General features: G+C 48.3%; 2 protein-coding genes across 3 annotated transcripts in view; one reads left to right on the plus strand and one right to left on the minus strand.

Moving 5' to 3' along the window:
• MTREX (Mtr4 exosome RNA helicase) overlaps positions 1 to 7713 on the minus strand; it is a 49453-nt gene extending 41740 nt beyond the window's left edge. The window contains exons 1-5 of one of the 2 annotated variants that reach the window (XM_070411743.1): positions 7363 to 7707; positions 3912 to 4049; positions 1991 to 2057; positions 1008 to 1070; positions 171 to 283 (exon numbers count right to left, since the gene is read on the minus strand). In XM_070411743.1, the coding sequence (XP_070267844.1) occupies positions 171 to 283; positions 1008 to 1070; positions 1991 to 2057; positions 3912 to 4049; positions 7363 to 7490 (509 nt within the window). In that variant the 5' untranslated portion in view covers positions 7491 to 7707. Of the gene's footprint in view, positions 1 to 170; positions 284 to 1007; positions 1071 to 1990; positions 2058 to 3911; positions 4050 to 7362 lie in introns of both variants that reach the window. The other variant, XM_070411744.1, reaches the window with a different exon arrangement.
• A 150-nt stretch (positions 7714 to 7863) lies between these two features.
• DHX29 (DExH-box helicase 29) overlaps positions 7864 to 15084 on the plus strand; it is a 35084-nt gene continuing 27863 nt past the window's right edge. Inside the window, exons 1-5 of the mRNA XM_070411747.1 lie at positions 7864 to 8140; positions 10335 to 10408; positions 11793 to 11906; positions 13299 to 13428; positions 14816 to 14961. Coding sequence (XP_070267848.1) covers positions 7966 to 8140; positions 10335 to 10408; positions 11793 to 11906; positions 13299 to 13428; positions 14816 to 14961 — 639 coding nt within the window. The 5' untranslated portion in view covers positions 7864 to 7965. The remainder of the gene's footprint in view (positions 8141 to 10334; positions 10409 to 11792; positions 11907 to 13298; positions 13429 to 14815; positions 14962 to 15084) is intronic.

The raw sequence follows: 15084 nt of genomic DNA on the forward strand, positions 1-15084 counted from the left end.
AATACGTACTAGTAAGTCAGACTAACTACACTTAAAGAGCACTACGGAGTGATGAAGGGCTATCCAACAAGATCGACACCTGTGAAATGTCTACGTACCAACACAGAAGCACCTACACGTACACAGCAGGTATCAACAGACCTAAACGTCACATAAAGAAAGCTACTCACTCGGCGCAAACAGTTTTTCCGGCTGACGTATGTGCAGACACTAAAACAGACTGATTATTGTCAACACACTGGATGGCTTCTCTCTGAAAAGCGTCAAGAATGAACGGGTATTCCTATAAAAATACACAGATTAACATCCATATGAAAATTCTAGCCACAGAGCACACTTAAAATCAAGAGACATTATCCTCAGTAGCATTCTAGAAGATTTCTTTATGATTCTATGTATTTAGGATATACACCACCCACTAGAGGAAGAGTAAAATAATTTTTAGACAGCACAGAAGTTAATTCTGCTGTGCCATCTTCCAAATATGGTCATGTGCTTACATGCACATTACATTACTTAAAATCTACTAAACATTACTTTTACAAGGACATGCTTTGTGTCAGGCCTTTTGCAACGTATTTCCATGTGTGATTACTAACACTCCCAACAACCCCTAACGACGCTTTCTTTTCTTTCACAGACGGAAACGAGGCCCTGGACAGTGAGGTTTCTCACTAACATGCTCAGCAGAGCTGTTAAACTTCTAAAACTGTAGGCAAAGCTCATTGCACACATGCATTGTTTTCTGGAGAAAGATTGGTCATTTGCATGAGATTCTTTAAAAAGGTTGAGAACCATTAATTTTTTAAAATGTCATCACATGATGCTTGGCTCTCAGCATGTTTTTTACTGATTCAGTTCTCACTGTATTTAATTTCAGGTAGCTGATTCTTAGTATATACACACTATAGTGCATAAAAATCTCACTTGAAAGAATTTATCTTCAAGATATTTTAGGAAAAAGAGACGCACAAAACTTTAAAAACTGTATTGCCCAAAGTACAGACCTTCGCAGCTTTTCCAACTCGTGGTTTAAGTGGTATATAATCTTCATCTGCAGGAAGTGCAACCTGATGTAGAAATAAATAGATAAATAAATCACCAACTTACTATTTAAGAATTGATGCATGCAGCACTCCATGACCAATGACGGTTTGAAAAATAAAGGTGATGAACTAGTGTCTGACAGTCCTGGACACGGAAACTGAGTCACTGCCTTTAAGAACAAGTCAGAATGCTAAAGCTACCGCACTCAAAAACCTCTGCTAGTGTCTAACCTAATGACAATGTAACCAGGAGCGTCTAAGTCTGTCACCCCGAAGAGCTGTGTTTTTCAGGTCTAGGACCTTTCTTATGCATTGCCTGACATCAATGAATGTTCAAAAAAGCTGAATGGACATGAAAAGGATGTCACTGTATGAAAGAAAACTATGTGGAATAAAATGATGCTTTCTATTTCCTGGAACAGAAAATTTCCCTCCAGTGAAGATTAAGATCTGGAGAGCAGTTCACAATTATATCTAAATTCCCAAGACTTAACCCACCTTGTGGCAGAGCAATGAGACTGCAACACATGCCATCAGAGCAGGACAGCAAGAGCCTGTGACCTGCAGTGGCACTGCTACTTGACCTCAGGAGAATGGGAGTGAATGTGTACCGACCACCTGCTCTGTGCTGGGTGCCTTAGAATCCCACAGTCACCCCGTGAGATAAATTCCATTATTGCAAGTTTATGAATTAAAAAACCAATGACAAAGATAAACAGGAAATGTATCACAGACAGTATGTAGTTAGAAAATGTGCGGTACGAGGATCTGAGCTCAGGCTTGGCTACAAGGCCCCCGGTCCTTCCACTAGACTGTCCACTCCACAGAAACTCCTTACTGTTTCCAAAGCCTTCAGGGCCAAACTGCTTGCTGACCATCACACGAGACAGCCCCAGGCAAAATCCCATTTATCACACCAACCTACGGATGGACACTGCGCTTACCTCATGCGTACACCCTTCAACAGTTTCAACTGACTGCACCTTCACCCTGGGCATCAAGTCAGCCAAACTTAAAAAAAAAAAAAAAAAAAAAGAAAGTTAGTTAGTTACCTTAGAATAAATGATCCTAAATAATAAAAGGCAAATATGCAAATCGACCGAATGGCATAACTACCGGTCACTATGACACACACTGACCACCAGGGGGCAGACATTCAATGCAGGAGCTGCCCCCAGTGGTCAGTGCGCTCCCACAGGGGGAGTGCCGCTCAGCCAGAAGCTGAAGCTGGCCTCCACGGCAGCACTAAGGATATCTGACTAAGCTGTCAGTCGGACATCCCCCAAGGACAGCCAGACTTCGAGAGGGTGCAGGCTGGGCTAAGGGGGTGAACACCCCCTCCCCCGTGCACAAGTTTCATGCACCGGGCCTCTTGTGTTTCTATAATTAGATAGTGAGCCTCCCATTGGCACTCTTAAGGAAAATAACAATGCCCAATTAACAGTATTCCCGATTGGAAAAGGTTTGGCTATTTTGAATATTCAAAGTTTTTCATATTATTCAAATATATGCTGAGAATTCAAAATAATCAGATAACAAATACAGAACAGTCTCCAAGTGGATTATTCAAAGAATTACAACTTAGTTCCAGTAACTATGTTGAATAAAAAATACCTCTACAAAGCAGTCACTACTTCTGACATAAAGCTGGTTATAAAAACCATCACATGATAGCAAGTACAAAATAAACTAGTCTAATCCAGATGCTGCTGCACGTTACAGAAGTGCTCCTTATTCTCACCAAAATCCTAAGCTACACATATGGAAAATAGATGTGCTAGATTCATTAATCTCTTAGTGACTGTACTTCTGATTTTTACTTTAAATCAACAATCATGCTTTGGATAAAACCCTAGGGTTACTTCAATAAGCAACAATGATTTTTTAAATTGCCAATTATATTTTTTTAAGCTATTCCACTAGCTTGAGCAAAGAGTGTACCTTAAATATTTCAGTGACACATCTACCACCATATCCAGTAGCTACTGTTGCTAACTACATTACCAGCCAACTGGTTAAAAAAAAATCGTAAATTCTTCATGGTAGTGCCAAGCTAGAACATGATGTACAAGGAGACACCAAAGCCATGAAGATCATCACAGGGAATAAATGAATTACTTAAGAAATTGGCATCAACTTCTAGAAAGTTCCAACTTAATATCAGAGCAATAGCAGCTACTGCAGCCACAGACATCCCTGGGTCTCCCTGGATGAGAGTAGTCTTGCTTCACAGCCACTCTCCTGCTCCACACAAAAGTGAAAACCTAACTCCTCCTAATGGCCCTGCTCACTTACTCCTTCTCTTGGGTCAGTTTTATTCCTTTTTATTCCACTCTTCTTGGGACATTAATGAATGAAGGAAGTATGTCATTTCTTCTTTTTTTAAAAACCAGGCTGCAGCCAAAACCTGTTTGGCTCAGTGGATAGAGCGTCGGCCTGCGGACTGAAGGGTCCCAGGTTCGGTTCCGGTCAAGGGCATGTACCTGGGTTGCGGGCACATCCCCAGTGGGAGATGTGCAGGAGGCAGCTGATCGATGTTTCTCTCTCATCGATGTTTCTAACTCTCTATCTCTCTCCCTTCCTCTCTGTAAAAAATCAATAAAACATATTAAAAAAAAAAAAAAACAGGCTTCAACATTCTTTCTCAAAATTGCATTCTAAAGTATTAAAGCATCTTTTCTATACTGACTCCATTTCCCCAAACTTGGTTAAATGTTCTCTAGTAATATGCTTTTATAATTACAGAGAGAATGTCTTCATTTCTCTATCTCAGCATGCATTTTCATCAACATGGAAGCAGTTTTCAAAACTTCATGCAACTACCAACTTACGAGTTACTAACATTTATGACAATGGAAACACTACCTTAAGTCTTCAGTTACTGACTCTTCTACCCTAGGCTTCTTTCCAAAAATGGGTTCATCTGTGCCTTCAAAATCCACATTTCTCTTGGCTTTTCCAACACTGGTTGACTCGGATTGTAAATTCCCATCAGAATGTTTCCTGAGAAGTAAACGGTTTAAAATGAATTCTGCAGTATTGGTTAAGACTTACTTGGTAAAATCCATTAATTTATCAGGAAACCAAACACATAACTAGATACCTATGTTGGTCAACATCAAGTTCCTCGGGATACAACTGATTTCTCTTAAAACTGACAAAGAGAAAGAATCAAGCATTTATCCTACCGTTCCTCTATGAACTATATTTCAAGGCAAACAGTTGAGGAGGGAAGGTGGGAATCTTTTTTTAATAGATGGATTCCAGGTAATAAATGCAGGAAAAAAATGATAAAAAGAAAAAACACCATTTTTAACTACTAGTGAAATAACGGAGTTAGGCAATCATCACAGATGCTGAAGTCATTATGAGAGAGGTCGATGGGAGGTCAGGCTGACACAACCCAGAAGCTTGAACATCATGCAATGCAATAGGAACCAAGCACACAGCACCACTAAGTATTCTTTTTAAAAAATATATATTTTTATTGATTTTTTACAGAGAGAAAGGGAGAGAGATAGAGAGTTAGAAACATCGATGAGAAAGAAACATCGATCAGCCGCCTCCTGCACACCTCCCACTGGGGATGTGCCCGCAACCAAGGTACATGCCCTTGACCGGAATCGAACCCGGGACCTTTCAGTCCACAGACCGACGCTCTCTCCACTGAGTCAAACCAGTCTTGGCACCACTAAGTATTCTTATTTAAAACAATTGAACCTGAGTGTAATTAAGTTCCTTGCCCTATTATAGTACACGCATAATCCAAGCTACACTTGTAATTCTAAATTTCTAGTAACTATATTAAAAGACTTTAAAAGAAACCAACTTTATTTCCTTTAGCCTAATATATATTCAAAGTATTGTCATTTCAATATATAATCCAGAGGAAAAAATATTGAGGTATTTTACATTTTCTTAGGTCTTCAAAATCCCCGTGTTACACACACAGCACGTTTCAAGTCTGACTTGTGACATTTTCAGTGCTCAAGAGCGACTGCTGGGCAGTGCCTATGCCATCAGGCAGCGTGATTCTGGACAGGACAGTTCACAGTGACTCTTCAGGACAGGGAAGCACACGCAGCCTGTGGGAAACGACAGGACAAAGCCTGGTCTCTCCTCTTACCAGTCCTCCATAACGTATTGATGGCGTATGGAAAGATGAGGAGACTGCTGCAGAGTAAGTCTTAAGGGGCCTAACAACCTAAGTAATGCATGGACTTTGGATTCTGATTCAAATAAACCAACCCAAAAAAACCCAAAAAACCTTTGAGATAAGTGAAAATTTCACTCTAGATTCAATGACATGAAGGGATTACTGAAAGGTTGTTGGGTGTAATAATGGTATTATGGTTATGTCAGAAAAGAAAACCATTATCAGTAAAGAGATGCATACTGAAATATTTAGGGAGAAATAACATGAGGAGCATCTGATTTACAGAAGAAGGGGGTGAGAACAGGGTGACAATGACGTGATGTTGCTGAAGCTGACCTAAGGGTCTGTGGAGCCTTTCATACTATTCCCTCTCTGGACAATTCTCATCAAGTTCTATTTTAGAACTTCCCGCAGCCCTAGCCGGTTTGGCTCAGTGGATAGAGTGTCCGCCTGCGGAAGGAAGGTCCCGGGTTTGATTCCCCGTCAGGGCACATGCCCAGTTTTCGGGCTCGATCCCCCATAGGGAATGTGCAGGAGGCAGCCAATCAATGATTCTCTCTCATTATTGATGTTTCTCTCTCTCTCTCCCTCTCTCAAATCAACGAAAATATATTCTTTAAAGTAAAAGACAAACACTACCCACTTGGTTAAACACATAATTCCCTCTTAAGTTCCATGACTTGCCCTCCTGTGTTACACAAATCAGATGGAAATCACGCTATACGTGTTAGTTACATATAATACTTGGAATCGGGCAAGTTGGATTCTTTCCTAAAAACACCTACAAGACAAGACCTATCCAGAAGAGCTGGTAGTGAACAAAATCCCGTAAGTTACTAACGTTCTACATTTCCTTACACACTTGCCCTCGCTAATGTTCACACGTCCTGATAAGGCTAACATGTAAATTAGGTTATTTTCGCCCTGACCGGTTTGGCTCAGTGGATGAAGCGTCGGCCTGCGGACTGAAAGGTCCCGGGTTCGATTCCGGTCAAGGGCATGTACCTGGGTTGCGGGCACATCCCCAGGAGGAGATGTGCAGGAGGCAGCTGGTCGATGTTTCTCTCTCATCGATGTTTCTAACTCTCTATCTCTCTCCCTTCCTCTCTGGAAAAAATCAATAAAATATATTTTTTTTAAAATAAATTGGGTTACTTTCATACCCTACAAGCTTTCACTTCGGAAGGCTGTGGAAACGGCTGCAGCCTGAAGCCAAGTATTTATCGGAGCGGGAAGTTACATGGCGCTGTCTGCATATCACAGCGGCCCGTTCACACTACAGCAGCCATGAGTTATTATTGTTGGGGGGGGGGGGGTCTGTCCTCCGTTCTCATGTTCCCGCAAAGCCCCCCAACCCCCCTGCTCCCTCCGGCGGGAGAGAAGGCTGTTTCTACTGCGTCTGACTCCAGGGATGGCTGACTCCAGGGATGGCTGACTCCACGGATGGGATGGCTGGTGACGGTGCTCCGCGCCCCCCGCGGCACCAGGTCTTCAACCCGACGCGGATGAAGCGGTCGATGGACACCCCAGCTACCTCCATGCTCCCGTTCCCTGGTCCCACAGGACACGAGCCCGCCAGCTATCGTGCCGCCAGCGGACACACCCGGCGGGACCAGCGCTTTCCTTAGCAAACCCAACGACGGCCAACTTCGGAAGATCTGCGCTGTCAGGCCCTCTACGCCGATGGCCACTGAACCATCATAGTGACCAGCCCCGGGGGTGGGCCGGCACCTCCTCCTCTGAGCTCGGAAACGGCCCATTCCTCTCCCCTTTCCCGCGGCTGCCGTCCCTTCCCCCTGCAGGGCCACCCACGTCGGGTTTTCCATGCTTCGGGACCCTTTACTCCCGCCAGGCGCGGTTCCGGTGCTGCTCAGCCCGAGACCGGACCTCGCCCGCCCGCCCGCGCCCCCCGCGGCGCAGACACGGGGAGAGGCAGCCACGCGCGGCCCAGAGCCGCCGGTGCCCACGCACCTGCGCACACCGGGGACCCCGGGACCCCGCTCCGGACCGCATGCTCCTCCCTCTTCAACACCGTCCTCGAACCCCCCCCAGCTCCCGAGGCCACTCAATGGACACCCCGCGTCCTCGGGCCGTTTAAGGGGCTCGCGTTTCCTCTCTCAGCGCGGAGAGAGGAAAAAGCACGCTGGCCCCCTCGCCTACCCGGCCTTCTCCGCCGGCCCCGGAGGCCCCTTCCATTTCCCCTTGTCCTTGTCCTTCCTGCTTCCAGGCGCAGCGGCGGAGTCTTCCTCGAACACGCTGAAGAGCTCATCCCCGAAGGCGTCCGCCATCTTCCGGAGATGCAGGCAGACCCGCTACTACCCACAATGCTCCGCGCTCACGCCGGCCGTGACGCTTGGAGGCCTCGACGGTGGCCCGCGGGAGACAAAAGTAGTCGAGTCGAGCAGCCGCCGCGAAACCTCTCTATCTTCTCTCTCCGACTTCCCCTTCCTTTCCTGCCCTTAGGAACTTTCCTTCCTTATCCCTCCTTCCCGACCTTTGGGATCTTCTCTCCCTTTCCGACCACTAGCGGGTGGGTAGCGCGGTGGCAGCAGCGAGCTTGTCACGCTGCGGGGACGAAGGGGCGGGGCTGGACGAGGGGGCGGGGCCTCCGTGCGCCGGACCAATCGCGAGGCGGCGCCCGTGAGACGCCCGGATGGAGGACGCCTGCTGGCAGCGCGGGGCCCGGGCGCTGTGAAGAGGCTCGGGGGCTGTGCCAAGGGCGCCGGACCTGCACCGGGAGCCGTCTGCCGCCGGCGCTGCAACATGGGCGGCAAGAACAAGAAGCACAAGGCGCCCGGCGCCGCGGCGGTGCGGGCCGCCGTGTCCGCCTCGAGAGCCAAGGCCGCCGAGGCCGGCGCCGCCGCCGAGGCCCCGACCCAGAAGCCGGTGGCCCGGCCGCCCGCCGCCGCCGGTCCCCGGGAGCCTCGCGTCAGGCCAGGTACGAGCGGCCGGCGGCGCGGGCGACCGCGCAGACCCCGATCCCACAGCCCTGTTAGGTCGGCCTGAGCCGTCCGCGCCCCGATGGCCGCCGTCCACCCCGTTCTCTCCTCCCGGGAACAGAACGGCCGTGGCATCAGCCCGCCTCCGCACCGGCCCCGGGGCCTCGTCCTTCCACCGGCTGCTCCCCGGCGAGTCCAGCCACGCGCAGCGTCGCCACGTGTCCCCGGAAAGCGAGGCTCAGTGAGGACCGGGTGCCTGGCCGGCGGGGGAACGGCCCGCGGGCTGGACTCCGCCTCGCGCGGGGCGTGCAGATGGCCGGCCCCGGTGTCCACGGATCGTTACCGGACCCCTACCTACCTACCGCGCTTCTTCCCGACGTGAGGGAGGGGGTGCGCCCAGGGCCACGCCGCCGCGCAGGGAGCTGGCCAGCGCGATGGGAGTCACAGGACCCCGGCTGCAGAGGGGTGTCCCCTAGAGACGGCGGAGGGGCCGGGCCCCGTGGCTCGGGGGTTGAGGTCGCCGGTCGGATTGCCCGGTGCCCGGTTGCAGGCTGGATCCCCAGTGGGGGGCGTGCAGCGGGCAGACCGTCTGTGATGCTCTCTCACTCTATTCCTCTCCCTTCCTCTCTCTCTAAAAGTTAATAGAAACATTTTTTTTAAAAAAAAAAGCAAAGCGAAGGGGCAGACCTTCGCGCGGTAATGGAATGGCCCTGCAGAGGGTAGGGGCGATGGCTGGTGGGAAAGGGACCCGAGGCTGAGACGGGAGGATGTCCAGGTGCCGACTCTGCAGCGTGGCCGGCGCGGGGTTCCTGGCAGCGGCAAGGACACCGTCCACCGTCCCTTAGGAGCTCGCCCGTCAACGTGGCCGAGAAGGAGGGGCCGCAGGAGCCGGGGGCGCAGACCCCGCCTGGAGGGCTGGAGGGTGGGCGGTAATCCTGGCCCCGCAGCGCATGGTAGCTGTTCGTGCAGAGTGATGGCTGTGCCTGTCCTCAGACACGCCCGGCCTGCCCCGGGCACCTCCACCCCGCCGCCGCTCCGCCTGTCTGGCAGGGGTCCCTCTGTTCTTATGCGGCCCTTCCTGTCCGTCCGTCTGTCGGTGACGTGTAGTTCCTGTCCACCTCCCTCTAGGAGAGGCATCTCCTTCCAGGTTGTCTGTCTGCTCCTCTGTAGGTGACTCCTAGGCACGCGTCCACTCCTGCTCTCTCCTCCAAGCTCAGGTCGGCCATGTCTGCATGGACTGGACCCGTGGCCCTGCCCTGCAGGCTCCTCAGACCTCGCAGGCTCGCTCCTCCGACTCCCAGGCGCCTCTTAGTCGGCGTCAGGAGTGACGGGTGATGCCTCCCTGGCCTCCTCATGCCCGGTCTGCTGCCAGGCCCCGCCGTCTCCACGGGCATATCCCCACCATGCCTGTCCCTGTCCCTGTCCCTGTGCACTCTTCGCCCCTCCGTCCAGGCACTCCTGAGTCCTGCATCCCAGCCGAGCCTTCTCGTGGAGCCGAGCCGTCTGGCTCTCCTCTTTCTCCCCGTCTGTCCCGCAGGCAAGCGGCAGAGTGATCCTTGAGAAACGGGCTTGGACGGTAGCACTTGGCTCTGGCATAGCACCCTCAGGGACGCGATAAAGTCCAGACCATTCGGCCGTCCTCCAGGACCCGGCCCGCGTTTCTACTAATTGTGTGTCCAGCTGTAGGCTTTCTGCTCCCTCGTGTTTATTCTTGCCGTTTTCTCTAAATGGAGCGCCATCTATCCCTAACGCTATCTACAGAATCCTCTGTGCCCACCCCACATGTCCATTCCTTTTTGAATTCTTCCTGTACCCACCCGTCTTCCATGTGTCATTGTTGTTTGAATCACACCCATCTTCTCTGCCAGGACTCGAATGTCCTCTGAGAGCCTTACTTCAGCTAAGTTCCAGGCACAAAAGCATCTAGTTTTTTAAATAACAAGATGAAGATAGATTTAATCTAAAAGACTTGCAGGATTCTTACTTTATGGGAAAGTGACTCACCTAGAAAATGCTAATTGGCAAAATGTTTTTGAAAACTTTGAGGGAATATTGTTCATTTCTAGATTAAATTATTTGGTGAAGAAGAGAAAAGCTAAAATCAAATAATATTTAGCAACCTTTATAGGGAAAATAGTGTAATGAATATTAATCATTAAATTGCCTTGACTGTTTATTCTCTGTTATATACAGGTCCGAAAATTTATAGTTTTAATTCTGCAAATGATTCTGGTGGTCCTGCAAATCTGGATAAATCTATTTTGAAAGTAAGTACCAAGGTTTTGAGTTACTTCAAGAAGTAATCCCTTAAATATGTATACAGTGGGGCCTTGACTTACGAGTGTCCCGACTAATGAGTTTTTCGAGATACGAGCTGTCTCTCGGCCGATTTTTTGCTTTGAGTTTCGAGCTAAAATTCGGGTTACGAGCCAGCTTCAGATACCCCACCGCTAGTTGGCGCAGCGAACGTCACAGTGACGCCACAACATCAGCCCAGCATCACGTGTCTCACTCACTCACTTTTTGATTATACATACGAGTAATTTGAGTTACGAGCTCCGTCACGGAACAAATTAAACTCGTAAGTCAAGGCCCCACTGTGTGTGTGTGTGTGTATTCTTAAATAGGAGGAAAAGATGGATATTTTAAATTTCTATAAGTAGTACACTAGCTGCTATCTATACTAAATAAAGTAAATCAGACGCGTGTGTTGAAAGCCAGTAAGAAATTAAACAAGGATGGATGAGTGCAAACTCCTAGCATAGCGTATCCTTTCCAGCCTGGCTTAGAGCACCTTCCCCTCCTCTTCACTGCAAACATTAGTTCACATCTCACGTTCCCCCAAATCCCACATGGTTTTGAACTGCAGGCTTTTGCCCGTGGGCTCTGCCTACAATGCATTGGTCACGTCTGTGAGCTTGGTGAAGCCCTTTCTAAGGCACCAGGTTGACTTTCTTGGTGGTTTTCTCAGCACTCCACATGTCTTTTTTAATGATTGCCGTGCTGGGCCACAGCTTCTCTTTATGTATGTTCCCTGTGCTATACTGGATTCCTGAAGCATAGTTTTGTGCTTAACTCGTAGAAGGCATTCAGTAAAGATGTCATAAAGGGGAGGGGTTTTTGTAGGTAGCTGCGTGTGTACTCTTAGGTTAAAAATATGGACGCAACAAAGGATTAAACGGCTAAAAGGCAAACATAGGAATCAAACTCCAGCAGCCAGAAGAATTTGTGACCAAATTACCATCATACAGATTTGACTGTTACGGCTGTGCCTCCCCCCTTTTCAGTGTGGCCTCTATTCCTTCGGCTGTGGTTAGGCTGGTTTGCGTTAAGGCAGAGTCCTGGCTCCACCCAAGGATGCTGACTCAGCGTGTTGAAGATGGTGAGGAATCTGTCTGAGGAATAGAGTCCCAGGGAGGTCCAAGGACAATGTTGCTTTTTCCATATCCCATTTTTTCTTCAATGTATGACAGGAATGTCATCTGGTGAATGGTAGTCTGAAATGTAATAATCACTATATCTGATGTTAGCTGGAAGTTTGGCCTTGGTTGGCAGGAATATAGAAAACTGTGATATGCTTCAAATTATTTAGTTACTAAATGTGATTTCATAATTTAGCTTCTAATTAATATGATCTCTTGGCATCAACAGGTGGTGATTAATAACAAACTAGAACAAAGAATTATTGGAGTCATCAATGAGCATAAAAAGCAAAATAATGGCAAGGGAGTGATTTCTGGAAGACTTACTGCCAAAAAATTACAGGTATTTTTACAGGCAAACTTTTTTTAAGTTCCTTATTTTTAGTGAAGCATTTTTAAGACAGCATCACATACGAGGTAAAATTACTTTTTCCATTTCCATGGAGATTCCATATACGTCATTTCTACCTCCAAGAGCAGGGAAAGAATTATGTGAGATATAGACGTGCACATTAAAATGATGATAGGAGAACTCTCAGAGTTACGTATGACATCGTGTGGGCACTTTCCTTACACTTTCTGCAATCCCAGAAGTTCTGTTGCCCATTTCCAGTGAAGAAGTGGAGCGTGGAAAGCTGGCACAAGTTAGGGCCTGCGGTGAATTAGTAAGTAGCAGGCAAGCAGCATCTGGGTGAGAACCCGGGTCTGTCCAGCTGTGAAGGTTATGCTCTCGAAGGACATGAAGATGCTTTCCTTCATGTGTGAACACGTTCACCAACGCACTGCCTCAGGGGAGAACGAGAGCATCCTAACTGATCACTGATGGGAAAGCGCATAATCAGATTAGGGCACGTCTTCCCAGTGGAATGTTGTGTAATTAAAAGTGGTGAAGAGTTTCTGCTGACGGGGAAAATGCTTATGTTATAATGTTAAGTGAAATTTGTTTTTACAAATAATAGAAACATGACTGAAAGGAAACTTATTGCAAGAAGTATCCTATGTAATGAAAGTCTAATATGCAAATTGACCAAATGGCAGGACACCGGTTGCTATGATGCACACTGACCACCAGGGGCAGATGCTCAATGCAGGAGCTGCCCCCTAGTGGTCAGTGCGCTCCCACAGGGAGCACCACTCAGCCAGAAGCCAGGCTCATGGCTGGCGAGCACAGCAGCAGTGGTGGGAGCTTCTTCTGCCTCCCCAGCAGCGCTACGGAGCAGCGAGCAGGTGGGCAGTAAAGAGCGAGGGGTCCCGGACTGTGAGAGGGCACAGGTCAGGTTGAGGAACCCCCCTCGCCCTCCAGTGCGTGAATTTTATGCACCGGGCCTCTCGTCTTTAGAAAATGAGAATATGAGCAATTTCTCTAGCCCTTTTAAAATTTGTAGTTCTCAAATTCTCAATACCTTGAGCACATTTAATTCTTATCATTGAAAAGAAAAGAAAAAGTGTTTGAAATTATAATTTGTGTCAAAGATTTAGGTTAAAATGAATGCGAGAGCCCGGCAGGTGTGGCTCTGATGTTGAGCATCGGCCCAGGAACCAAGAAGTTGCTGGTTCAATATCCTGTGAGGGCACATGCCCAGGTTGTGGGCTTGGTCTCACTATTTCTATCTCTCCCTTCCTCTTTCTCTAAAAATCAATAGAACACACTTTAAAAAAATAAAAATGAACGGGAAAATAAAATTAGTAATGAAAGAAAATTGCCACGGTGACAGTTTTGCACTCCCTTTTGTAGGACTTATACATGGCTCTGCAAGCATTTTCCTTTAAGACGAAGGACATTGAGGATGCCATGACCAACACCCTGTTACACGGCGGGGATCTGCACTCAGCCCTGGACTGGCTCTGCTTAAACCTTCCCGATGGTGAGCAGACAGTCATAAAACTCTTCCTGTTTCTAAAACCTTGGAAGTACTTTCAGTATCTATGATATTTGCATCAAGCTTTTGGCTTGTATCAGAAGTTTTTCACTGCGTTATAATTACTTATTGTTAAAATGGTCTTACTCTTTTTTAATTCTTTTTGATATGTTCTCCTTAGAGGTGTAGTCTGTGCAGGAAGAAATTACTTTTGTGTGTATTGTTGATAGTCATGCTACAGTGCACTTAATACAACAAATTCTCCAAGTGTGCCTGTCTGTGACCTATTGGGTTTTGGGTCTCCTGGCTTTGGTTCAGAAATTAGGGCCATCTGGCCTTGGATAAGTAATATTTGGTTAAGGAGAGGGTTAAGGTTTAACCTTTGGGGAGACCCTGGAGTGCACATTACTTGTATGACTCATGAAGGATACTGCTATGTGCTACAACAAGCAACCAAGGGGTGAAAATGGTTAAGATCCTATATAATAAAGAGCCAATATGCAAATGGTTGTCACACCCTCACACCATCATGCCATCACGGCTCAGACACTCAACACTGGGGAGACAGGAATGGGGACCAGCCAGACACAAATGAGCTCACGAGAGAGGAATGGAGACCAGTTAGGCACAAATGAGCTTGTGAGAGAGGAATGGGGACTAGCCAGGCTTCGGCCCAGGAGAGGGACAATCTGCCCGCCCCATGGTCCCGGGCACTAGCACCTGCAGTCCAGTAGAGGGACAAGCTGCCCACTCCATAGTCCTAGGCACCTGTGGCTGCGGCCTGGGCAAAGACACCCGCCCATGGTCCCCTGTGGCTGCGGCCGGCCCGGGTCTTGGGTGCCAGCAGCCGGCCAGAGGGAGGGAAGCCTGAGTCCCAGGTGCGAGGCAAGGCAGAGGCGGTTAGGGGAGATCAGGCCAGCAGGGGAGCAGTTAGGGGCGATCAGGCCGGTAGGGGAGCAGTTAGGGGCAATCAGGCAGGCAGGCAGGCGAGCGGTTAGGAGCCAGGGGTCCCAGATTTTGAGAGGCAGTCGGACATTCCCCAAGGGGTCCCAGATTTGAGAGGGTGCAGGCCAGGCTGAGGGAACACCCACCCCCCTGCCCCCCGTGCATGAATTTCATGCACCGGGCCTCTAGTCTTTTTATGAAAATTCAGGAGCTGCCAATTCAAGGGTGAAATGAACGGCCACGTAGGTGGGCTAGTTGTCATCTGATGAATGTCTCCACTTCTGGTGTGGCAATAAACGAGGTTCATCATAGGACTTCTAGTCTTAGGAGATGAGGGGTGCAACAATCAGGTGCTTTTGTCTCAACGGAGTATTGTGTGTGTGTGTACTAAATATTGGTGTGGTTCATTTTCATATGCATGCTTACTTTCATCTCAATTTCTCCTAAGATGCACTTCCTGAGGGATTCAGTCAGGAATTTGAAGAGCAGCAACCTAAGAGTAGGCCCAAGTTCCAGGCTCCTCCAGTACCAGCTACAGTTTCACCTCCATTGCAGCCTAAAACCAGAAAACAGGAAGAGGAGCCTAAGGTGAAGGTATGTAAGAATTAAACACTTGAAGTTGAATAAAGTCAGAATGAAGCAGATACAGCAGTTCATTAGAGGATTAGTATTCAGTTGCCATAGTACTTCCACTTACTGTGCGTAACTGACTGGTTT

This window comes from Myotis yumanensis, unplaced genomic scaffold, assembly GCF_028538775.1.
Source record: "Myotis yumanensis isolate MYYU_CA2020_CCGP unplaced genomic scaffold, mMyoYum1.0.hap1 SCAF_4, whole genome shotgun sequence".
In the NCBI taxonomy this organism is placed as follows: Eukaryota; Metazoa; Chordata; class Mammalia; order Chiroptera; family Vespertilionidae; genus Myotis; species Myotis yumanensis.